This window comes from Lampris incognitus, chromosome 15, assembly GCF_029633865.1.
Source record: "Lampris incognitus isolate fLamInc1 chromosome 15, fLamInc1.hap2, whole genome shotgun sequence".
Lineage (NCBI taxonomy): Eukaryota > Metazoa > Chordata > Actinopteri > Lampriformes > Lampridae > Lampris > Lampris incognitus.
In genome coordinates this window covers 17387955-17413397 of record NC_079225.1, presented here as the reverse complement: position 1 = coordinate 17413397, position 25443 = coordinate 17387955, and the positions used below count along the sequence as shown (strand labels likewise).

At 43.9% G+C, this 25443-nt stretch overlaps 1 protein-coding gene and 1 long non-coding RNA gene across 3 annotated transcripts; both read left to right on the top strand.

The window, feature by feature from the left end:
- The first annotated feature begins 6569 nt into the window (after positions 1-6569).
- Positions 6570-21128, top strand: paplnb (papilin b, proteoglycan-like sulfated glycoprotein). Of its 2 annotated transcripts, XM_056294715.1 has the most exons (13): positions 6570-6599; positions 13284-13364; positions 13924-14033; positions 14803-14863; positions 14996-15098; positions 15707-15837; positions 16090-16407; positions 16591-16767; positions 16853-17003; positions 17094-17174; positions 19023-19179; positions 19331-19409; positions 20466-21128. In XM_056294715.1, exons 2-13 carry the CDS (start codon positions 13308-13310, stop codon positions 20748-20750), a joined length of 1710 nt encoding a protein of 569 aa, XP_056150690.1. In that variant the 5' UTR covers positions 6570-6599; positions 13284-13307; the 3' UTR covers positions 20751-21128. The 2 variants fall into 2 exon arrangements, with proteins under 2 accessions (XP_056150690.1, XP_056150691.1); XM_056294716.1 differs by lacking the exons at positions 6570-6599; positions 13284-13364; positions 14803-14863 and having other exon boundaries at positions 14014-14033.
- A 658-nt stretch (positions 21129-21786) lies between these two features.
- On the top strand, positions 21787-24169 carry LOC130124740 (uncharacterized). The gene is made up of 3 exons (XR_008811397.1): positions 21787-21908; positions 23127-23219; positions 24069-24169. It is a non-coding gene; the product is annotated as an uncharacterized LOC130124740 (long non-coding RNA).
- Positions 24170-25443: the final 1274 nt, after the last annotated feature.

Genomic DNA, 25443 nt, shown 5'->3' with positions numbered 1-25443 from the left:
CTTGATGGTCAGTGCTACAGGAACAGGAAACTTCCCTTCAATCTTCCTGCAGGCTGTTTGTAACCATCAGAGCCACTGCATTAACACATACGTGGGCTGGCCTGGGTCAGTCTATGATTCAAGAGTGCTCTGCCACAGCCCCACTGTACAAGAAGTTCCCTCTACCTTCTTCCAGGACACTTTATCCTCACAGATGGAGGGTACCCGTGCCTCTAACACTCACTCCCTCTCATCACTTCCTACAAGAGGCCAATAGAAGGTGTGCAAGCCCAGTGCTTCAACGGCCATCATTCCAGGGCACGCTTCATTATAGAGCGTGCTTCTGGGATGATGAAGACCAGTTTCCAGGCCATCTTCCTGCAGGCGCTGGAGGTGCACGACACCTTTGCACCTCACGTAAGTAATCACTCATCAGGACTTTTCAGAATACCGAAGAAAAGTAAATCAAACAGGATGAATTGTTTCTTCAGGAGGTATAATTTCTTTTCTGCCTTGGGGCTGGTGACATCGTGGCCCCAGAGGACGAGCCTGAGGATGTGGCAGAGGATGAGGGGGAGAATGGTTTGGAGGCAGTGAATGGTGCTCCCTGATGTGACCAGCTGTCCACAGAGGTGTCTGCCTGGAGTAGGCAATCCCTGACCAAAACTATTTTTAACAGGCAAGCAAAAGAATGGTAACGGTATGATCCCTATTTACTTAAAATGTTTTCTAGAACAGTTTGTCTTTTGAAATATTTTGTGGTGAGATTTCTTTGTCAAAATAAGGTTGTGAAGTGGTATTTTGTATGCTCTGTCTTTTATTTTTGCCTCTTTCTGAAAACATCTCGGTGACATGGCAGCCACTGATTGACCCAGCCCTGCACCACTGGACAATGTGGTGGACGGTGATGAGAAGCATCCCCAAACACGCTCTGGAGACCACCCCAGATGATGTCCCACTGACAGAAGATACCAGGGTCTTTATTGTGGCAGCCTATCCGGGTCCAGCAGCACCACCAGGGCCCCCGTGCTCAGCTGAACCAAACATTAACACTTAAATAATCATTTTCGAAAGGGCTAAAATTTATAAAATTGAATTCAAGACTTTATGACACCCTGTTATCAGCCGTCTTAATTTTATTTGTTGTAAATAGTTAAGATGACATCTGTGAATGTATTCAACATTTATTTGAATTCATTCATTTGATATTTTTCAACTAATCTCTCGAGGAGAGAAGAGCCTGTCCATTCTCTCCTCTGCAACTTCATGTCCTCTCTCTCTCTCCAAATCAAAGGGCTTTACTGGCATGAAGGTTTTAAAAAACAATGTTGCCAAAGCATCAAAGTGCAATTTGTCCAAATATTTGGACAGTGCACAATAGCACTAATAATGAACGTTAACACAACATTATACCGATCAATAAAGAAACAACAAAACAACCATAACGAAAGAGACGTAAATCAAAGGGTAGAGCAGGAGTTGTGAGGAGACCAGGCTCAGCTGTCATATGTTGTGCTGCTTGTCTCTGAGGCTGTGACATGCACTGACATATCTTGCTGCACCTATGGCGCTGACGCTATTTCCCCCAAGCAGATGTTGCCTTTTAGTCTGGTCAGAGAACGTATTAAAATCTTGGGAGTTACATTTAATTTTGGTAAAGAACTTTGTTCTTAAATTGTCATGTGTGCCGCATTGTAGCAGGAGGTGTTGTTCTGTCTCCACCCGTCTCTGTGGGCCGAGCTGGCACAGCCTGTCTTCTGTAGGCAGCCAAGTCTGCCTGTGTCGGCCAGTCTCTATGGCCAAGCTGTGGTCACCGAGTCTGTACATAGTTAATGAATGTCCTTCTCAGTTTCTGATCAGTCGCGGTGGTCAGGTGGTCTGCCATCGTGTACCGTCTGTGTAGAGCCGAGTAGCATTGAAGTTTGCTTTGAGTTTTTGTGATAGATGTCCAGTAGTTAAATGTATTTTTCTTTTTCTTTAGCTATAATTTGGTTGGGCCAGATTGTGTGAGGGCTGTCGTGATGCCCTGTGCTGTTGGCTGATCTGAGCCTCAGGACCGGCTGGCTGAGGGGACTCCTCTTTCTGTTTTCCTCTTGGTGATGGAGGGCTTTTTAATGGTAGGAGTTGGGGTCACTTGCTTTTAGGTGTTTGTAGAATCTGATTGCTCATTCTTGTATCTTAATTAGCAGGGGAAATTGGCCTAGTTCTGCTCGGCATCCATTGTTGGGTGTGTTCCTGTGTACTCTGAGGATGCTCTGGCAAATCTCAGTGTGCAGGGCTTCGATTGGTTGTTTGTGCCATTGTTCAAAGTCTTGATTTACAAGAGGACCCCACACTTCATTACCATATAGTAGAATTGGTTCAATTATGGATTTGAATATTTCGAGCCATATTCTAAACGGTTTGTCTATGTTTGAATACTTTTTTTTATATAGTATAGAAAGCTCTTCTTCCTTTGTCTCTGGTGAAATTGAAATTTCCTGTAGGGGTAATTATTAGTCCCAAATGTGTGTAGTTCTGTGTGTTCTATGTCAGTGGAGCGTCCCTCACACCTGGGTTGTTTCTGGAAGACCTTAACTCTAGTCTTTTTCAGATTAACTGTCAGGGCCCAGGTCTGACAGAAGTCTTGCAAGATGATCCAGTTGCTGTTGTAATGCCTCCTTAGATGGAGCAGGCCTGGAGTAGTAGAAATGTCTGCCAGTCCCTCCTTTTATTTTTTTCCCTTGCGCAGCTTGTAAAATTCATTTGTTGACTCACGGTCAGACATGAGTAGAATCAAACAAAGGTAGCCTACGCAGAAGTTTACAATCTCTTGTGAAAACTGGAAATCTAGAAGAACCAAGTGTGTGTCTCTCTCTTTTACTTGTGTGTCAAACAACACAGGTCTAATAGTTGGCCCTTACATACCCTCATGTTGTAATGACGTCATCCACTTTCCATCAGTTTTTGATGTCACAAGTTGGTTTTAGATGTCTGTCATGTGCATTCCCCCCCCCCCTTTTTTCTTCCCAATTGTATCCGGCCAATTACCCAACTCTTCCAAGCCCTCCTGGTCGCTGCTCCACCCCCTCTGCCGATCCGGGGAGGGCTGCAGACTACCACATGCCTCCTCCCATACATTTGGAGTCGCCAGTCGCTTCTTTGACCGGACAGTGAGGAGTTTTGCCAGGGGGACGCAGTGTGTGGGAGGATCGCACCCCGACTGACCAGAGGAGGCGCTAGTGCAGCAACCAGGACACATAACCACATCTAGATTCCCACCTGCAGACACTGCCAGTTGTGTCTGTGGGGACGCCCGACCAAGCCTGAAGCAACACGAAGATTCGAACTGGCGATCCCCGTGTTGGTAGGCAACAGAATAGACTGCTGCGCTACGCTACGCTACCCGGATGCCCCCCCCCCATCATATGAATTTTGTTGCTAGGATGCAATAAAGCAAAGTAACATTAGGTCGGTAATCAATATAAACTTTTCAAAGATCATTTGTGTTTTCGGGGTATCCTGCTCATTCAAAACCACTTCATAAATACAAATACACAGGAGATGCGGTGACCCAGAAACCATTAAATGTTCAAAATAAACAAACGAATTCAATGAGTTTTAAAAATTAACAGGGAGAATGTTGTGTGATTGGATACGGAGCATTGAAATAAGAGAATCAATAGTTGCAAAATAACTTCGTAAGAGCACCGAGTATAATGGCTTAGGCTACCCTCAACAAATACCCGAAGAAAAAGAAAAAGATGTTGATGTGGTCAGTGAGCAATTCATAATGACCTAATTGATTTCAGCTCGACATTATTACACTTCTTCCAAGAGACATTACAATTATGTGACCTGAGCTTTCTCCCAGGTATTTTATTACTCCACCATAGAGCTATCTATCTATGTGCAGTAACATGGGAGACTGCTTGAGCACAGTATTTTCACCTCTCTGACCTCAAAGAGGTTTCTCATTCTGTTCATTTCCAGTCAATTGCATCAATTTACCCAACTGTGTCTCCGTCTCTTGATTACACAACTACACAAGATGCAGTTGCATGTAAAGACTATGCTCCATATTTTAAGTACAATTTGGGTGCCACCCCTTAACAATCACCGTGGCTCCTCTTTTCCCGCCCCATTCAAACATTTTTTTGCAGGCTCCACTGCAGAAAACTCCAAGCAGTGAAAGAGAGATTGTACGATACCACAACCCCAACTTTATTGTCCATCTCAGACTTAAAGGATGTTATTTGTGCATTTGCTCTGTCAAAGAAAACGTGACTATTTTCCATAAGAATGCAAGATTATGGGCGATTCTTGGTTTAAGTGCTATGTTTGGTTGTGTAAAGAAAGCCTACAGTAAATTTAAATTTAGGCCAATTGTGCGGCATGGCAAAATAGAAAAAGAAAACGTGCTCTCACAATGCCACGCTTACTAGTGAGGAACTTAATTGCAAGCCAGGCTTAGATGATACAAAGCATTTAAGTTTAATGATCTGCAAACATCCAAAAACAGCAGGCAAAAACTTGGTTCAGATTACAGGCAGGGTCGATAACCAAGGGTCAACCAGAAAAGCACAAAAAGGCCCAAAAAAATGGTGGCAAAAGCTAAGTCAAAAACAGGACGAGAATGGGGTTTTTTCCCCAATTGTCTCATCTCATTTCATCTCATCTCATCTTCAGCCGCTTCTCCGGGGTCGGGTCACGGTGGCAGCAAGCTAAGTAGGGCACTCCAGACGTCCCTCTCCCCAGCAATGCCCCCCAGCTCCTCCTGGGGGATCCCAAGGTGTTCTCAGGCCAAATTGGACATGTAGTCCCTCCAGCAAGTTCTGGGTCTACCCCGGGGTCTCCTCCCAGTTGGCCGTGCCTGGTAAACCTCCAAAGGAAGGCGCCCAGGAGGCATCCTAATCAGATGCCCAAACCACCTCAACTGGCTCCTTTCGACGCGAAGGAGCAGCGGCTCTACTCCAAGCTCTCTCCGGAGGTCCGAGCTCCTCACCCTATCTCTAAGGCTGAGCCCAGACACCCTACGGAGGAAACTCATTTCAGCTGCTGGTATCTGTGATCTCACCCTTAAGGTCGCTTCCCAAAGCTCATGACCATAGGTAAGGGTTGGAACGAAAATTGACTGGTAAACTGAGAGCTTTGCCTTCTGGCTCAGCTCCTTGTTTGCCACAACGGTCTGGTACAATGTCCACATTACTGCTGATGCTGCACCAATCCGCCTGTCAATTTTCCCCAATTGTATCTGGCCAAATACCCCGCTCTTCAGAGCCGTCCTGGTCGCTGCATCACCCCCTCTGCCGATCCAGGGAGGACTGCATGCAGACTACCACATGCCTCCTCCAATACATGTGGAGTCGCCAGCTGCTGCGTTTCACCTGACAGTGAGGAGTTTCACCAGGGGGGACATAGCACGTGGGAGGATCACGCTATTCCCCCCCCCCCAGTTCCCCCTCCCCACCCCACCCCGAACAGACGCCCCGACGGACCCACATTCGGTTTCCCACCCGTAGACACAGCCAATGTATCTGTAGGGACACCCGACCAAGTCCGAGGTAACACGGGGATTCAAACTGGCGATCCCCGAGTTGGTAGGCAAGGGAATAGACTGCTAAGCTACCCAGACGCCCACTGAGAATGTTACCAAACAAACCAACATCGTACGGGCAGAACAGGCTAGAAACGACGGTGGCTAGCACACAGAGATTATCTGACAAACACACTGCAGGGGCTGGTGTAGACAGGTACAGGTAATGATGAGGAGAAGCAGCGTGTCGTGTCATTGAGTAATGCTGAGAGAACAAGAGGCAGAGTGGCAGGCGGAGTTTAGGACATGCAGGACAACATACATACAGGGAGACAGGAAAGAGAGCATTGTGCAGGAAGGACAGACGGGTCGTGACAGTAACCAGTATGGATTCAAAGGCTGGAACGTGGCCTGATACTGAAACGGACATAGAATATGGAAAACTGTGTTTGGTGAAGAGAAGATCCAGGGGGTGCCCCAGTGGCTCATCTGGTGGAGCGTGTACCACATAAGACTGAGTCCCAACGGCAGCGGCCTGGGTTCAAATCCAGCCCAGGCCCTCCCTTTGTCATCTCCTCTTTCTCCTGTGCCTTTCCTGTCTCTCTCTATCGCTATCAAATAAAGCTGGAAAGTGGCAAAAAAAAACCCAAAAAATCCAAAAACAGAAGATCCTCACAATAAAAGTGATTAGGGGACCTAGATATTGTTTTATATTAAGTTTTAGTCACTAGCCAGCGATGCTTTTATCATAGTACAAGTCATCTTTTCAAATGGCAGATATCTCAATTTAAAATGAAACGCTTAAAAAACAGCTTCCTTTTCTTTTGCTGGACTATGAGCAAATAATGCTATCTTAGCAGCTCTGGCATGGGCCACGGTGCTCAGGAAAAGACAGCATACTTAGCATACAGCCTACATGCTATCTTATCTTTTGCTTACATGTTGGACCATCCTGGTGATGAACCACTATGAGCATTTATCAGCGTTGTGACTGCAGAAGTGAGCCCTCTCTCCTCATTTCCTCGCTTTCCTCAGTGGGCATGCAGATAAACAGCACCTGTTGATGTCCATGCTATTGCCCAGTAGCAGCAGCACCACACAACCGGTAGGTTTGCATATGTATTTACTCTTTACCCTTACACGTAGCTATGTTCTGGGGCTTTAAATGCTCAGTATATTTGCTGAGGGTCAAATGTTCCCATTTACCATTGTGCTTTTATCAGTATTCATGCTTTGCTAAATTTATGTATGTGTCTGTTTTGCATTTTTGTTCTCCATACATTTATAATGACACTTCATCTTTGTCCTTCAATAACATTGCAATTCTCACATTAAATTTACCGTAGCTAAAACTAAATGTATCTCGTTTTTATGTGATGCCAAATTGTTAAAATGTTATCCTATACAATTTTAAAAGTTGTATTTATACCTTCTTTATTTGCTTCACAACACACAGTTCATCCATGTTGCATAGCATGTTTTTTATTTGGGAGGCTCATTGCGTTGGAAACTTCCCCTTAAAACAAAATGTAGGGCTTGAATCGACAGCCTGAACAAGTTCATGTGTGTCTTAAATGTATATTTTTGGGGGAAATGCAGGACGGGTTTGCCATGTTGACTGTTATTAAGGCTTTTGTTTATCCCTGTTGTAAACCTGGAAGGGAGAGGTGGAAAACACAGCCTCCTCTGCAGGATCACGGTCTTGTGCGCCGCATTATTCTGTTATACAACAGCACCGCCATCTCTTCCGTCTGATGCTTATTTCAGCAGACATCTGTCGTCCCAGATTTTAGCTTTACTTTTTTGCTCCATGTGTTGATATTTCCTCTTAAAAGTCAGCTTCTCTAGTGGCCAGAGATTTTGCACCGGCGCCCCTTAAAGTTCATCATATTAGGTCCCGAGGTACTGTTTGTTATTTCGTGCTCTTTTTAAAGGGCTTTTTTTCCATACACCATAAATAACCTTTATCTCTGTTTTGCAGTACTCCCATGGAGCGATGTGGGTGTTTTTGATAAGAGAGGGGTGTTTAGTCCTACCCTTAGCGTCCACATTTCAGCCCCTAATCTTTAGTCCCTTTAAAACCGGTGGTGTCTTTGCATGTGTTTAAACATCCTTTCTTCTTATGTGGACTCTAAAATGATATCGTCTCTGTCATGTTAAGTGGGCACATCAGCGTTTGTGTATGATGGACTTACATGTCTCACAAAGTGTTTTGAAATGAGATCCACAATGACCAGGGTTCAACACATATGCATATATATATATATATATGTGTGTATGTATGTATGTATGTATGTATGTATGTATGTATGTATGTATGTATGTGTGTGTGTGTATGTATGTATGTATGTATGTATGTGTATATGTGTATATGTGTATATGTGTATATGTGTATATGTGTATATATATACACACACACACACATATATATATACATATACATATATATACACACACACACACACACACACATATATATATATATATATATATATACACTAGTGTTTGACTGCTATATTTGTCACATCATCTCATTGACTTTATCAAATTCACATAGATTATAACGTATCATCAGTCATGCATTACATTTGCACAATATGTTTTGCAGAAAGCTATATTTCGGTTCTGAAAGGGAAAAAAATTCTCAATCCCCAAATAATAAAAAAAACGTTGCAACCATAAAAGCACAAACTTTGCACTGTTGTCAGATCCTCAGTGACTTCATCTCTTACCCCCAGTTTCTCCCATAACTATTTCCTTATCTTCGTCTCCATTGTGATGATACTGTATTTAGTCAAGGGTCGCACTAAACGCTTTTAACAAGAACACAAAAAATATGCTGGGTAAACATGAGCCATTTCATCAAAACCTTAGAGTTCTCTGTGAAGAGCAGAACTCTGTGTAATCTTCCACAATTAGTGAAAATGTTAACATCTCTAAACCATTTAACACTTCGTCATATTTTCATGCACAACTTTGTCTTCATTTTATGCGGGTGATATGAAGAGAAATGAATCTTCTGTTGCTCGATGAACCATCAGGGGGCGTGCTTTCACAATCAAAAGAATAGAAATAGGATCCAGACCTTTGTCATATGACGCCACTTGGTGGTCCTGTGTGGCTCCTTCGGTTCATTCCTGGTGTAATGGCAGCATTTCCTCTGAGCAAGGCACTGATCCTGCCAGGGTTGGAGGTTTGATTCCCAGGAGGTTCACCCGTACTGAAACGTGACACAGTCGTTGCATTGTTGAGCGCTTGTGTCGTAGGACTAGGAAAGTGCTACAGAACTGCAGTCACTCAAACACTTGCTGTTCAGATGTGTTTCTTTGGCAGAGAAACTTTATTGTCCTTTAAATTGATTGACAAAATTATTGAAGCAAAATGGCCCATAGGTTTAGATGGGTGTAAATGTGGATTAGTAGAAGATGTATTTAAACAATTTCACAAATACACCAGCGTTTGTTGCCAAGACTACTTTCTGTCAACAAGTTGATGTGCTAACAAGGTACGAGTGCTCCTTATGAAGATAATGTATAAACCGGTGTTATTTACATGTTATAAACATGGAGTTTATACGCAGAGTTTCAGGGTTAGGGTTCAGTTTTCTTTCTATGTGGCTGTGATTGTTCTGACAAGGGACCTTAAACAAAACCTGATGCCGGGGGACAAATCTCACTGAAAGTGTACTATAAATTAAGTCTACCTCCCAAAATAGCCATGTCTTAAAGTGGCGGGAGGTACTGCAGTTGAGAAAGGCGGAGCTTAGCTCTGGCAGACAGGGAAGCACAGCGTGGTGCCAGTTGCTTCACAGGTCAGCACAACACCCTGAGGTGGAGCACGAGGGAGGGGTACATACAGGTGGAGAAAGAATATGAGAGAATGTACTACATGGTGTGTGTGTGTGTGTGTGTGTGTGTGTGTGTGTGTGTTTGTTAAGACATTTACAGCTGCTGCATTTGAGTAGTCATCAACTGTCCCCAAAAGTAGTCGAGTAGTCGATGAATGGTGGGAGAGATACAATGTTACAATGTTACAATGTTGCATTCAGCAGGCGCTTTTGACGCATGGCTGTTTTGTGGAGTGTTTGTGTGTTTAAATGTTGCCGCTGCTACACAACAGCTGCCCACCTGGGGATAGACAAAACCTACTTGACTTGACTTTTATCCAACGCAACATACATCTGAGAGTTAATACAACACAAGCAAGGATCTAGTCAGGAGCCAACAACGCAAGTAAGCGCCAAAAAACTAGGTTCAGATCCATAGGACATACAATGTATAGGTACATAGGATATAATATATATACAATATAATACTCTATATGTATAAAATTCAGTGATTCAAGTAAATTCTTCATGACACTCTAACAGGCTTGTACTGTCTCATAAAGAATTTACTGGAATCACTGAATTGTTTTGCTCCTTATTTGTTGAGCACTTTTTACTTACACACACACACACACACACACAAAGGTCTCAAATACAACCAGTAAAGGGTTGACTAGCAAGAGTCCTCGATTGGCTCTGAGCGGCCTTCTAATCGGACTAAAACCCACAACAAGTGTTTAACTGCAGTAACATCACGACAACTTTCTTGCAGGTATTTCAGTTTAAAGCCAGAATGCAGGACTTTTAAATATAAATGAATACCTGTGAGATTTATGCCCTCGCCAAACGAGTTCACACAATGGTGATTTAGCCCCTCTCCGCCAGGTTAATCTCTCTCTGTGTATTTCGCAGCACGCCGGAGTTTTAAATCTGGTGTCTGTGGCGACAACAGCAACGAGTGCTTTTTTTCCCCTTCAAACATTTCTTTACTAACACAACAGATTTAGTATACAGAGGACGGTATACAGAACGAACCTAAATGACCAGGGGGGCAGGGGTACACTCCATTATAGAAAGATATTAAAAGACATAAATTAGGCTTTGACAGCCTTTTTGTCGGCACGGTGGTGCAGTGGTTGGCGCGGTCGCCTCAAAGCAGGAGGGCGAGAACGTTAAGGCCACCCCACTGGTCAGTTCAGGAGGACAGGGTTAAACTTTCACTCAGACGGCTGGAGCAGTGTCTCTGTTAGTAGGAGGGACACGGGCAGGTAATCCCCTGTCCAACCTGTCCCCCGCCTCAGCCAGTAAATGTCAGGACTGTGTGGCGTCTTATTTGAGGTAGCTGCTCTAATTGGATTACAGGACACCACATGTCAGGGAGAGACGCTTGCCTGGTACACACACACACACACACACACACACACACACACACACACACACACACACACACACACACACACACACACACACACACACACATACATACACAGTCGTCTCTTTTTTTGACTTCCTTTCCCTCGCTTGCCCTTGGACGGACACACACACACACACACACACACACACACACACACACACACACACACACACACACACACACACACAAACAGGAACAGATAAGCTTAGTCAAGAGTGCATTTTTCAACCCCCACAACAAGCTTAAATTACTTACAGGTTGACCGAGAGGACGGATGCAGGATTGTCTTTATATTTCTGACATTCCTGGCCCCTTTTCGGCCTTTTCGATTTCATATTCAACCGCTGACGTTTGGCTACCTGCTAAGCTATCCCATTACTTTCCAGATATCTGTCTTACAGAGGCCTCGCGAGACTGTCCGGTGGCTGAGAGCGGCTACATCAGTAAGATGGAATCAGACCAACAGGCTTCGGGGTCTGAAACCAGGGTACCGGAGGACCCCGGTGCCGAGTCCCAGGACAGGGCCGACGGGGATAGCGAGGTGACTGGGTTTGAGGTGACGGCCGACCGTCTGGAGCAGCTGATGACCAGCATGGAGGTTCTGCTGATGGACGTGGAGCAGCTGCGGAGCCACTGCTGCCACCAGGTGACCGAGCTCATGCAGACGGCAGAGGAGCTGAGGCAGCAGCAGGAGGAGCTGAAGGAGAGTTACGGCGACCTGGCCCGCGACATGCAGGAGGTCATGGATACCATGGAGGATTTGTTAAGCACTAAGAGTGCCTTCGACGCCAAGGAGCAACAAACCCAGAAACTCAACCGGCAGCTTTGAGGGGCGCTCGAGGAAGGGGACTGCAAACCTGGCGATGGACCGCTCCGAAACCGAAGGCTGTCGGGGCGGGGTGCGCCGGTCGGGATGTGTGGAGTCAACGCTTTGGATACGAGAGGAGGCGAGAGATAGAGAGCCTGTGGATGTTTCGATGGTTTTGAAGCTTTAAGGAGATCTCTGAATTTTATAGTATATATATTTTTCCAGTGCAAATGGAGATTTTAGGGTTGTATCAGTAGCTAATTATTGTTTAATTGTTGTTAATCAATGTGCGTTCTAGCCAGCAAATGTCACTTTTTGTTCTTCTTTTGGGTCACAGAGGGACACTAATCCACATCATCAAGAGTCAGAGCAGACTTTCTCATAACTGACATAAAGCGTCATCGCAACCATACCGCGCTCTAAATCCATGCTGCATGTCAGCAAATGAGTTATTCCCATTTCTTTTGCATCTTGTTTTAGTTTTTGGTCTTTTCTCCTCCTGTTTTTATCTCCTTCCCTCACCTAGTTGCTTTATGCTGATAGAATAAAGTATATGTTCCCGGTTGGTCACAGGCTGTTTATCCCACAGTGGGCCAGCCTGAATGTCTCCTATGGCCTTCCGTCTGGTGAAATCCTGGCATGGGAGCGTTTGTGGCCGGGGCAAACCCCTTATATTCCCTCCGCAGCCGAGCCATGTTTCACGTGGTTTCTCACTAAAATAACCCTAAATAGACCCCTAAGGCGTTGCGCCCTCCCACCAGTTTCTCAGCTGCGATTTACTGGTATGTGTTTAGTGGTTATGGGATGTGCGAAGGGACATTCAGCGGTCAGGATTCGGAATCAACATCAAGCCAACGGGAGACTTTGGATGCCGTTTCCTCTGGGTCCCGTTTCTTTCATGTGTCCCTTATTCCGTGCTTTTTCATGAGTATTTCAGCTTGAATCGTTGCATAATAGTTGAATTAAAAAAAAAAGTGAAACCATATCTGCTCTAGTGTCCCTTTTCTTCGCTTCCCTATCTTGCAACGGATACCGTGGTCGTGGTTATAGTCCTGTTCTTGCTCAAGGGCTCAAAGCATTGAATGACGATATCCTCTATAAACCATTAATATTTCAATTAAAATATCACCCATTACTGACAAATGAACAGACTCTGCTCAAAAGAAGTACAATCGAACGGAGTCCTTATCCTTTAAATGTTAAGGCGAAGATGACACAACCCCGGTGGTATTAAACCAGGTCAGAGACCACACAAATCCATAAAACGTGGAGACAAAAATAACAAAATCTTGGAGAAAAAAAAAGCCTCCGCCTGTCGGGCTTGAAACCGGACACCTTGTGGGCTGTAGTGCTGGTGAGGAGATAGAAAGCCGGGTGTCAGTGCCCACCTTCCCTGCTGAGGGTCACGTCCCACTGGACTACTGGTTCCACAAACCGAGTTTCCCCCGCTGAGGACTGAAGTCTACAAGGTAGGAGAAGACACACAAGCCACACTTGAAATTGTCGTACCTTGGTTGTGACTTACTCGTTTGATATCCATCTTCACAGGTGAGAAACTGGTTTGCATGTTAGATTCTTTTGCTTCTTAGCTGGATATCAGGGCTGTTGGTGAATTTAGCAAACTGATGCACATTCAATTCTATGCACATCAAACTCATTTCTATTCAGCAAAGGTGATGTGGGATCAGATGATGGATCAGACTGTGCTTGTGTAATTTCAGTTTCTTCTCGTCACTGGTAGTCTTGCAGAGGCTCCTGGTGGAACATGACTATCCTGCAGGTCCTGGTTGTCCTACAGCTGCTGGCTGTACCTGCCTTCACTGTGAGTTTCACTTCATCACATAATGCTGTTTAATGTGTCAAAATATATATTGATATTAAATACTGATATTGATATTGATAGTAAAAAAAAAAAAGAAGAAGAAAAGCCATGCATGTTAGGATTAGCACTCCTGTCTGTGCCCTTGACCGAGGCATGGTAAGACGAACCAGAGTTGGTCCCGGGATGCTGCATGGTGGCTGCCCACTGCTCCTAGCTACACAGCTAGGATGGGTTAAATACAGAGCATAATTTCCCCACGAGGATCAATAAAATATCTCAAAATTTAAAAAAAATACAGTTTGTTTCATTTCAGTTTGTTTAAAAGTACAAAAATTCAGCAAAATCTCAGTTTCATATGGAAATAGACCTGGAAATATGACGCTTATTACTGATCAGGGCTATGCAGTTTTCAGTGGACGGCTAAAAGATTCAGCTTCTATTCCCGTCTCCAGTTTTCCTTTCAGTGTGTCCTTGTGGTTTGTGTAGTGGGCTATGGTGCGGCACATGTTAGGACTGTGTGTTCCTACGGCTAAGCATGTCGTGCTTTTTTGTTTTACAGCTATCACACCCCAGCCATGATTACTGGGGAGAGTTTGGAGCCTATGGGCCATGCAGTCGCACCTGTGGCACAGGAGTGGCAATGAGAACCAGGAAATGTATTACTTCAAGGTAGAGCAGGGTGGGCATGGGGGTTGTTTCTAAGTGTGACAAGTATTACTTTTGTCATCAAATATTTTAGTAACTAAATATATATTATATATAATCTAATATATACAAATATATAGTAAATATATTTGACCAGTAAAGCACCCTAATTTGAAATGAATTGGGTTAAATTGAATAGTAGGCAGCATGGTGGCGCAGTGGTTAGCGCGGTCGCCTCACAGCAAGAAGGTCCTGGGTTCGAGCCCCGGGGTAGTCCAACCTTAGGGGTCGTCCCGGGTCATCCTCTGTGTGGAGTTTGCATGTTCTCCCTGTATGTGTGTGTGTGTGTGGGTTTCCTCCGGATGCTCGGGTTTCCTCCCACAGTCCAAACACATGTAGGTCAGGTGAATCGGCCGTACTAAATTGCCCCTAGGTGTGAATGTGTGTGTATGTCGGCCTTGTGTGATGGTCTGGCGGCCTGTCAAGGGTGTCTCCTCGCCTGCCGCCCAATGACTGCTGGGATAGGCTCCAGCATCCCCGCGACCCTGAGAGCAGGATAAGCGGTTCAGATAATGGATGGATGGATGAATTGAAGTAAGAAGTGAGAGAGAGACTGTATGAGCCCGTATATATGTCCTTGAAAGTGCGATATGAGTCTATGCTTAGGTGGATGTGTGTCTCTACATGTGTTTGTTGTATGTGTGTGTTTCAAGAAAAAAAAAAAGAAAGAAATGGACAGAGAGAAGAAATTATTTGGCTTGCATCTCTGATTCCGTCATTTCCTCTTCTGCAGGACAGATGGAGGACATAACTGCGCCGGTTCATCCAAGTCCTTCCGCACCTGTAATACAAAGGCAGGCTTTACAATTACCTTTTTATCTCATCGCTCTTTTCCGGCATAGACACACATGTGCACACATGCAGGGTGTATATGTGGAAGTGCTTTGTGGTTAAAGCAGCTATCTTTCATTATGTTTTGCCTGTAGGAGTGTCCAAGAGGTGCCGTGGACTTCAGAGAAGAGCAGTGCGCCCAGTTTGATAATGTGGACTTCCAGGGCAAACGCTACTCATGGGTGCCTTACTATGGAGGTGACATATATAGGGTCTTTGTTGTCCTTGAAGAGGGCATTTGTTTTCAGCCTATCCATTACAGGAAGATACCGGGTGATGCACTAATGACAGACAAAATACAAAAAATACAAAATTTACAAATATTATATCTATCTCTATCTATCTAGCTAGCTAGCTATATGTGTGTGTAATTCGTATATATTATTTATAATTTATTTATAATTATTAATTAATCCATTCATATATTATATATTATATATAAATATATCATAAATATTATAAAATATACAAAAGACTGTTTCAAGACACCACTAATTCCTGTCGAACCCACCAAGTCGTGATTACAATATACATATGGATTATCCCTATCCAGGCAAAATTCTAGTTGCAAATAGTTCTTGTCTATTGTTTAATCTCCTTTTGTTACCACATAAATAAGGGTTATCATCTGGACAATTAATCTCAGAGGTAAAACGTTGGTCTGGCAATGCCCCAGTCTAGCTCACCAAACAGGCTCCACCAAGCAATAATAGTTTTCATTTGCTATTTGAATTCGACCCAGGTCTGTGCTTATAACTGCTTTTATGGGGTGAAATAGGATTTTACCCATGTTGTCCTCTCTGTAGCAACCAACCCGTGTGAGCTGAACTGTGTCCCCAGAGGAGAGAACTTCTTCTACAGACACAGACCTGCAGTGGTAGATGGGACACTATGCTATGTGGGCCGCAGTGATATCTGTGTGGACGGGGTCTGCAGGGTACGCTCAAAACGATCACCTTCACAAATCCAAACTTCATGTAGGATGGAGGCTATTTTTCTGCGGTGCCATGCTTCACAGCCACAGTTCTTCTGCCTGTGTGCATCAAGGGGTAGTCCAGTGCAGATACATGTTGCCCAATGCATGGCACCGTGTGGGCAATTGAGCATTAAGTGACTTGCTGAGTGTTTTGTCTTTAAAGGTGTTTTCAGACCAACCTGTTGTTGATCATGATACTTCATTCCTCTCTAGCTACCAAGCCAGGGTGAGTTTATGGGCCTGGATGATGTTCGGCACCCTGAAGTTGCCCCTGCTCCTGTCGCTGTTGCTCCACACCCAACAGAGAGGGTTACCTACGCCTATACCTCCGGTGTGTATGGTCAGTGCTCCGCCACTTGCAATGGAGGAATGAGGTATCGCAGTGTGCAGTGTATTGCTCAGGACACAGGGGCCTCCCGTGTGGTGGATGAGTCTTACTGCATTTCCCAGCGCCTGCAGAGACCAGCGAGCCAGCAGGCCTGTAACATGCAACCATGTGTTGTCGAGTACAGTGTCTCCAGCTTCAGTGTGGTCAGTACTTTATAGGAATGTTTAGTAGTTGTTTGGTTTTTTTTTTAACCCATTTTTTTTCAAATGATAAAATACATACTAAATATGACAGGTGTTGTAGCAGGAAGTTGCTATCTTCTCTTGTTACGGTGAATATTTCGCCCAGTAAATAATACCTGCTTCCCTGAAACTCTTGATCATCAGTGCTCAGTGACTTGTGGGGAAGGCCAGCAAACGAGGGAGGTGTTCTGTGTTGGTTCTGGAGGAGAGCGTCTGGCTGACCATGCCTGTAGCGGTCTGGCTCGGCCCCCTGCTGTTCAGGCCTGCCGCAGGCCTGCCTGTCACACACAAATTACCTGGCATGCGAGCGATTACGGCCTGGTAAGTCCGAAAAAGAGAGAAAATGATGTGGGGTAAAAACAACGCTTTAATGCTTCACCTCACCATGCCCTCTCCTGTTGTCCAGTGCACTAGGAGCTGTGGTGGTGGGGTAAGGGAGAGGAGGGTGGGGTGCTTCGACACCAACCTGAACCCCTACACAGAGGACAGGTGTGGACCCACGAGTAGGCCCGCTGCCGTGGAGGCATGCAACACCCAGCCTTGCCCCGGAGCACAAAGTGAGCAAAAATCCTGAACATTTATGCTCCCGTTTCTTTTCTTTGTTAGTTTGTGTATTACTCTGTTTACTCAACCTGAATTCCTTCTAGTGGTCCCAAGTGTCCAGGACCCAAGAGGCCATGAAAGCACCATGAGAGGATTTATGCCCCATGTTCCAGGACAGCCTTCAGGTATGGTGTTTTGTGTAAATTATTTTATGCCCTTTGCATCTATATATCTATATATATGTCTATATATATATAGATATAGATAGATATAGATATAGATATATAGATATACACTACCGTTCAAAAGTTTGGGATCACCCAAACAATTTTGTGTTTTCCATGAAAAGTCACACTTATTCACCACCATATGTTGTGAAATGAATAGAAAATAGAGTCAAGACATTGACAAGGTTAGAAATAATGATTTGTATTTGAAATAAGATTTTTTTTACATCAAACTTTGCTTTCGTCAAAGAATCCTCCATTTGCAGCAATTACAGCATTGCAGACCTTTGGCATTCTAGCTGTTAATTTGTTGAGGTAATCTGGAGAAATTGCACCCCACGCTTCCAGAAGCAGCTCCCACAAGTTGGATTGGTTGGATGGGCACTTCTTTGAGCAGATTGAGTTTCTGGAGCATCACATTTGTGGGGTCAATTAAACGCTCAAAATGGCCAGAAAAAGAGAACTTTCATCTGAAACTCGACAGTCTATTCTTGTTCTTAGAAATGAAGGCTATTCCATGCGAGAAATTGCTAAGAAATTGAAGATTTCCTACACCGGTGTGTACTACTCCCTTCAGAGGACAGCACAAACAGGCTCTAACAGGTACTATTTAATGAAGATGCCAGTTGGGGACCTGTGAGGCGTCTGTTTCTCAAACTAGAGACTCTAATGTACTTATCTTCTTGCTCAGTTGTGCAACGCGGCCTCCCACTTCTTTTTCTACTCTGGTTAGAGCCTGTTTGTGCTGTCCTCTGAAGGGAGTAGTACACACCGGTGTAGGAAATCTTCAATTTCTTAGCAATTTCTCGCATGGAATAGCCTTCATTTCTAAGAACAAGAATAGACTGTCGAGTTTCAGATGAAAGTTCTCTTTTTCTGGCCATTTTGAGCGTTTAATTGACCCCACAAATGTGATGCTCCAGAAACTCAATCTGCTCAAAGAAGTGCCCATCCAACCAATCCAACTTGTGGGAGCTGCTTCTGGAAGCGTGGGGTGCAATTTCTCCAGATTACCTCAACAAATTAACAGCTAGAATGCCAAAGGTCTGCAATGCTGTAATTGCTGCAAATGGAGGATTCTTTGACGAAAGCAAAGTTTGATGTAAAAAAAATCTTATTTCAAATACAAATCATTATTTCTAACCTTGTCAATGTCTTGACTCTATTTTCTATTCATTTCACAACATATGGTGGTGAATAAGTGTGACTTTTCATGGAAAACACAAAATTGTTTGGGTGATCCCAAACTTTTGAACGGTAGTGTAGATATATGCAAAGGGTATAAAATAATATATAATATATATTAATATAATTTTATATATATATGTGTGTGTGTGTGTGTGTGTGTGTGTGTGTGTGTGTGTGTGTGTGTGTGTGTGTGTGTGTGTGTGTGTGTGTGTGTGTGTGTGTGTGTGTGTGTGTGTCCTTAACAAAGAAGCAGAAAATAAACAAAGAATTAAAAAATGAGTATACTGCATATTTTGGTTAACTCACTACCCAAACATGTATCCTTAGGCAATGAACAATATCTACCTTTACTTCATAACTTTCTGTGTCTAGACTATGATTACATGGCTCCCTCACAGTTGTGATCCCTCACTCGAAAACACAAGGTCGAAATTGTTTTGTTTGCTTGTTTTTTTTTTTTTTTTTATGAACTTACCACCGGAAGTCACATTTAGATTTTAGAGTAAATAGCTCAGCCACACATAAATACAAGACATTTGCACCATTCCGCAGTATGATGTACAGTGGCATCATATACGGTGTCTTAACTATGTCTGCATGTCTGTTCCCTCTCTCTAGCTCCCGGACCACACACAAATGTCCCTTATGACCCCTACCAGTCTGTGATTGGTCCTTACTGCGCACAGTCATACTACGGCTGCTGTCCCGATGGCTTCACCTCTGCCACCGGGCCCAGGAATGCAGGTTGCACAGAAAACGACTGCGTTCGTACCAGGTATGACTGCCTCCTAACCGCCCTCCTGATAAAAGGTCATATGGTTATAACTTCACAGGTACAGCTAATCAACTCAGTTTCCACTGTGAAAGCTGTTATTTAAACTGCACTGTTGGGTCGCTGCTAATCTGGAGATGTCTCTCTTCATCAGATACGGTTGCTGTTTGGATGGGGTGACTCCAGCTCAAGGATTTGGCCGGTCAGGGTGTCCCGAACAACAAACAACTCTAGTAAGAATTGCACTCTTCCCTTTTCATTTTTATTTATTTATAATTTCTTATTATTTTATCTAAGACCTCCTATTTATGTTTACCCTTTTCCAGGGTTGGTCACTTGTGATTCAAATCCACAAACAAGAGTGACCAGTGGGCTCCAAAATTCAGTTGCCAGTTTTTTTGAAAACTGGAACAAAACTTTTAAATGGTTGCTGCTTGACTGCCATGAAGCGCACACAAAATGCAAAACTTTGGGCAGCACAGTAGTTAGCACTGTCCTGGGTTCGAACCCCGGGGTTGTCCGACCTTGGGGTCGTCCTCTGTGTGGAGTTTGCGTGTTCTCCCTGTGTCTGTGGTGGGTTTTCTCCGGGTGCTCCGGTTTCCCCCACCATCAAAAAGACATGCATGTTAGGAGTTAATACTCCTGTCTGTGCCCCTGAGCAAGGCAATGGAAAGATGAACTGGATTTGGTCCCCGGGTGCTGCACGGCAGCTGCCCACTGCTCCTAGCTACACAGCTGGGATGGCTTAAATGCAGAGCGTAATTTCCCTACGGCGGTCAGTCAAGTATATCAAAACAAAAAACAGACTGATCAACTGAATTGATGTTAAGTGCTTATTTCAAGATATTGCTAGTAAAAATGTCTTATTCCACTGGCAGAAAGAGTGCTGGTTTTATAAGATCTCTATTGTAAGATTATTTATTATAAGGTTTGTTATGGGACATTTTCACTAAACAGGAAAATTAATCTTGAAACAAGAAACGTGATTTGAGGCCATCTTTATTTTTTAGAGTAAATGTCTTAAATCAAATCTAATAATCATGATGCAAATACACTTTCTTGAAATGAGTGACATTATCTGGCAGTGGGGTAAGAAACTTTTACTAGTAATATGTAGAAAGACGCATTATGAGACTTAAACAAGATAATACCTCGGTAAGGTGGTCTTTTTGCAGTGTTCAATTGGGAAATAATCTTATTTGGCAACTATATCCTAAGTTTTACCAGCTAGGTTGTGATTCTCTGCTAATTTCCCAATTTACCCTGACCCCATCTCTCTCCCTCCCCAGTACCCAGCCTCATCTGCCCCTCCTCCCGCTGGTGATGTGTGCTCCTTGCCACGTGATGCGGGTCCCTGTGATACCTGGTTGGTTCGTTTCTACTATGATTCAGGCTCTGGAAAATGTACCGAGTTCTGGTATGGCAGTTGCCAGGGTAATGCCAATAACTTTGTCTCCATGGAGGCATGCAAGACCAAGTGCGGGGGTTCAGCGCGGGCGACTACACGTACAGCCCCCTCACGAGTGACTCCAAGGAGGGGGTCACCTGGAAGAGCTGTGAGGGTCAGGGCATAAGAACGCTCACTGCTTCACCCAGAACACGGGATGAGTCCGAGTGCCTGCTCCCAGAAGCTGATTGCATGACATCTGTATACTCGCACAACAAACACACACAACATCTACACACGCACATCCAGCCAAAACAACAATGAAAGCATTAGACCACCAAAACTGATGCTGAATTTGAATAAAACTGCATAAATAAACCAGCCTTCATCATCAACATTTTCTCTTTTAAGTTGCTCTTATTTTTTTTATTTTTTTTATGGCCAAGCCATGCTTTGTTCTTTAAATGTTTTACTTCAGTTACCATCTGGACTTTTGTCGGTGTTGTTCTGAGTCATCCAGTGTAAACATTTGTGTACGATCCCTTCCTGGCCAGGACACGTGTTCATCGCCACCCGTATTGATATAAGTGAATCAATAAACTGTTGGAACAAATGAGAAAGTGGATTGGTGTCTACTGGAAAGCTTTAAATTGCAACAGCCAGAATACGGCTGTGTAAAATCTCAGCCTTTTTGAGTTTTGGTCTGCACATACCCAAAGGTCTGCACATACCCATGACATGAGATTAGTTTTCGTTCGTATCAAGGGACTTTTATTTCGGAAAACGAGCTTTTACTCTGAAATACGATCGACTTTGCGACCAATCCCTGCACTCAGCTTTCATTAGAATTACTGGAGGAATTAGCTGTAAATCTAAAAGGAAAAGTTATTTTTTTGTGGAGGTATCAGTGCTCACAGTACAATATGGGGTAGCTATAATGATGGGAATGGAGAGGTGATTGAAGAGCTGGAAATCAAAACTCTAGTAGGCCTCAGTGACAGAAAGGGCATAAGATTTGATGTTAGAAAGGCCACAGAATAAGCCACAGAGCTTGCTTTAGTATCTGAAATGGTGGCAGGGGTTGGCACTGGGGAGATTCTAAAAGAAACAGTAGGAAGTGACCACAGGCCTTTACCAACCGAAGAAGGCTTGAGTCCAGAAGAGGATGATGCTGGAGGATTAGACAGATGGGTTTCCAGCAGTGCAGATTGGGGAGAATTTAAGAAGATTGGTGATAAAGAAATGCAAAAAAAAAAAGTGGCCGTCAATCAAGATGATAAATCAAATCTTTCTGTTTGTGAAGCCATTCTAGGGGCCGCGAAGCAAACAAACAAAGAAAAAAGAGGTAAGCATAAGGAGAAAATTTTAACATGGTGAACGGATGAATGTGAAAATGTCATAAAATCTCAAAATAACGTTTTTAAAATGTTAAAAAGAACTCATAACTTCCAGAATCTTACAGAATATAAAACGTTTGCAGGCTACTTCCCGGACTATAAATCGCTGTTTTTTTTTTGACTCGTCTGGCTGGTCCAGCGATCCACCCATCCACCCATCCATCCATTATCCAAACCGCTAATCCTGCGCTCAGGGTCCAGCGATTTATATTTCAAAACTGATTATACGATGTAATTTTGTCGGACGAATACGCTCCATTTCAACTAAGGCCACTAGATGGCACTGTTTAATCTTGTGACTCAATTGAAAATACTGTACCACCATATAAATACTTGTGTGTGTGTGTGTGTGTGTGTGTGTGTGTGTGTGTGCGCGCGCGCGCGCGCGTGTGTGGGTGTGTGTACTCTAACTCTCTCTAAGCTGATTCTGCCAAATGGCACAATTTCAACTGGAGGGAGGGGACTTATCAGTGAATGCAGCTGGTGTAGAGTTTGGTTTGAATGCAAGTCTGCAGAGTAATGCCCCTCAATGGCATGACCACTGCTCTAAACACCGAGACAACGTCTTGGGAGCTTGAATCCGGCGTAAATGTGTTTTTTCCATTGTGCCTCCACCTGCTCATGGCTGCCTGTCTGTTACGCATGATTTTTCGCCACGTCTAGAAAAACGGCATTGGTGACACTAGCCCCTCATAAACTGTACAGCAATGGAGTGCTGTTAGCTGATCACCAGCCCAGTTAAAGTAGCCTACTTATTTCCCAGCAGTATTCAAAACATGCTCAGAAGTCACGAGCACTTAACAGTTCTGTCCTTTGGATAGAATGTGCTTGTAAAAGCTAACACTTGGGGGTGGCGCAGTGGTTGCCTCACAGCAAGAAGGTTCTGGGTTCGAGCCCCGGGGTAATCCAACCTTGGGGGTCATCCTGGCTCATCCTCTGTGTGGAGTTTGCATGTTCTCCGTGTCTGCGTGGGTTTCCTCCGGGTGCTCCGGTTTCTTCCCACAGTCCAAAGACATGTAGGTCAGGTGAATCAGCCGTACTGAACTGTGTGTGTGTGTGTGTGTGTGTGTGTGTGTGTGTGTGTGTGTGTGTGTGTGTGTGTGTGTGTGTGTGTGTGTGTGTGTGTGTGTGTGTGTGCCCCCTGTGATGGATGGCGGCCTGTCCAGGGTGTCTCCCCACCTGCCGCCCAGTGACTGCTGGGATAGGCTCCAGCATCCTCACGACCCTGAGAGCAGGATGAGCGGAATATCAATTATGATGTATGTATATATATACACATACATAAAAACATACATATATATACAATTTTCTTTGTTGAAACACATTAGCAGCTGATGAGTGCGTGACACACGAAACAAGCTTGTACTGCTATGTATTAAAAGCTTTTTCCTACATCTAATATATATATATATATATATACACACACACACACACACAATATATATATATATATATATATATATATATATATATATATATATATATATATATATATATATATAACAAACCTGTTTCATGCCATAAGCAATCATCAGCTGTCAACAAAGCTACGCTTCTTCTTCCTCTTCTTCGCTCGGTTTACTGGCGGATCGCAAAATGCTTTAAGGTGCATACCGCCACCTACTGTACAAGAGTGTGTAACATCATGTAATTTTACCCTGTTAAATGCTACCCATCCGCCTTGCGTCACTTAAAAAGTAAAGCGTGCCTTCCTGGTGATTTTAATCCCCTCACCCTCTCCTTCTGTTCCCAGTATCCCCATCAGATTCACTCCCGTCCCGCCTCTCGGACTTTATCCTGTAACCTTTCTCTTTCCACTTCATACACGTTACCATGTAATATTACATGTTCTGCGTTTCCTTTAACTCCACAGTTCTCACACTTATAGTATTGTCTCTTTCCCCCATTGTAAACCAAATGCCATTTAGTCCTGTGTGATCCATCTTAGTCTTGTTACAGTGATCTCCTCCCTTCTGTTCCTTTCTTTATAGTTCTTAGTTATGACAGATTATTTTTTTGTATTTTGTAATACCCCCTGTCCATCTGTGTTTTACCTCTCATGTTTATAACAACTTTGTTCAATTCTTTTGCCCTGTGATGGCCTGGAGGCCTGTCCAGGGTGTCTCCCTGCCTGCCGCCCAGTGACTACTGGGATAGGCGTCCCCGCGACCCTGAGAGCAGGATAAGCAGTTTGGATAATGGATGGATGGATGGTAATACCCCCTTCCTTTCTGGTCTCCCTCCCACCTTTTCTGCCATATCTCCATTCCTTTCCTCTTAATCACTGCTTTTCCTTCTCCTTTTCCAAGTGGAACTGATACTGTTATTTCTTTTTGCAATGCCGTCTTTGCTCGTTTATCTGCACACTCATTCCCTTTCAGTCCCTCGTGTGCTGGTACCCAACAGAAGCTCTGTGTAGTCTTAGCAAATTATGGTAAATTTCAACGATTAAGTCTTCTCTGGCAGTTTTTGTTGACTGTATACTTTCCAAGACTGCTATTGAGTCTGTACATATCACCACCCTATCAGGTCTGACCTCTTCAACCCACTGTAACTCAATAATGACTGCCGCTATTTCTGCTGTATATACTGATAACTGGTCAGATATTCTTTTAGAAATATATATTTTAAACTCAGGGACGTACACACCAATTCCCACACATTCCTGTTTGCTCTTGGAACCATCTGTGTAGATTTTGATATAACTGTGATAACTATTACTCAGGTATACACTTGTTTTAACTCCCACTTCATTCATTCGCCATGCTCTTTTCTTCTCCAGAATACTCATGTCTATCTTTACTTCTGGGGACAACCAAGGGGGTACGCTGCTAAATGGGGTGGACCTGGTGAACTCTGAGGCCTCCATTCCATATGTCCTCACTCTTCCGTCTCTTGCCCACCCAAACCCACACCTCTGGAACTTGGAATATTCCCAACAATCCTGTAACGTCTTCTTTGTAAGGTTTTCTTCCCCACTTCCTTTTAATCTGACCCAGTATGCAAGTGCGAGTTTCTCTCTTCTCAACTCCAGTGGCGTCTCTCCTGCTTCTATTAGTACTGCATTACTGGGGGTTGGCTTAATAGCCGTAGGGCTCTATACTGTAGTCTATCCGCTTTTGGCAAATAAAGCTACTCGGGAAAGGACATACCATTTACTGCCTCGTCATGCACATCACGCGCACAACGTCCAACGGGGAAGGGAGAGGTGCGACATTCAAAAAATTCAAAAACATGTGATCGCTAACGGTCCAACGGGGGGGCGGGGCGGGGGGTATTTGTCCATTGACATGATTTATTTATAATTACAAAATAGGTGCTTATATCTATGTCTGCAATTCATTCCTGTTATTCATGTGGACATTTCTGGTTTTCAAATGATAAAATATTTTTTCAGCTAGACATAGGTTGCACATTTTACTGCTGGTTGAACATGCTTTGTTCTTTGAGAGGATTTTCCAGGTGGTTGAATAATTAATGTTT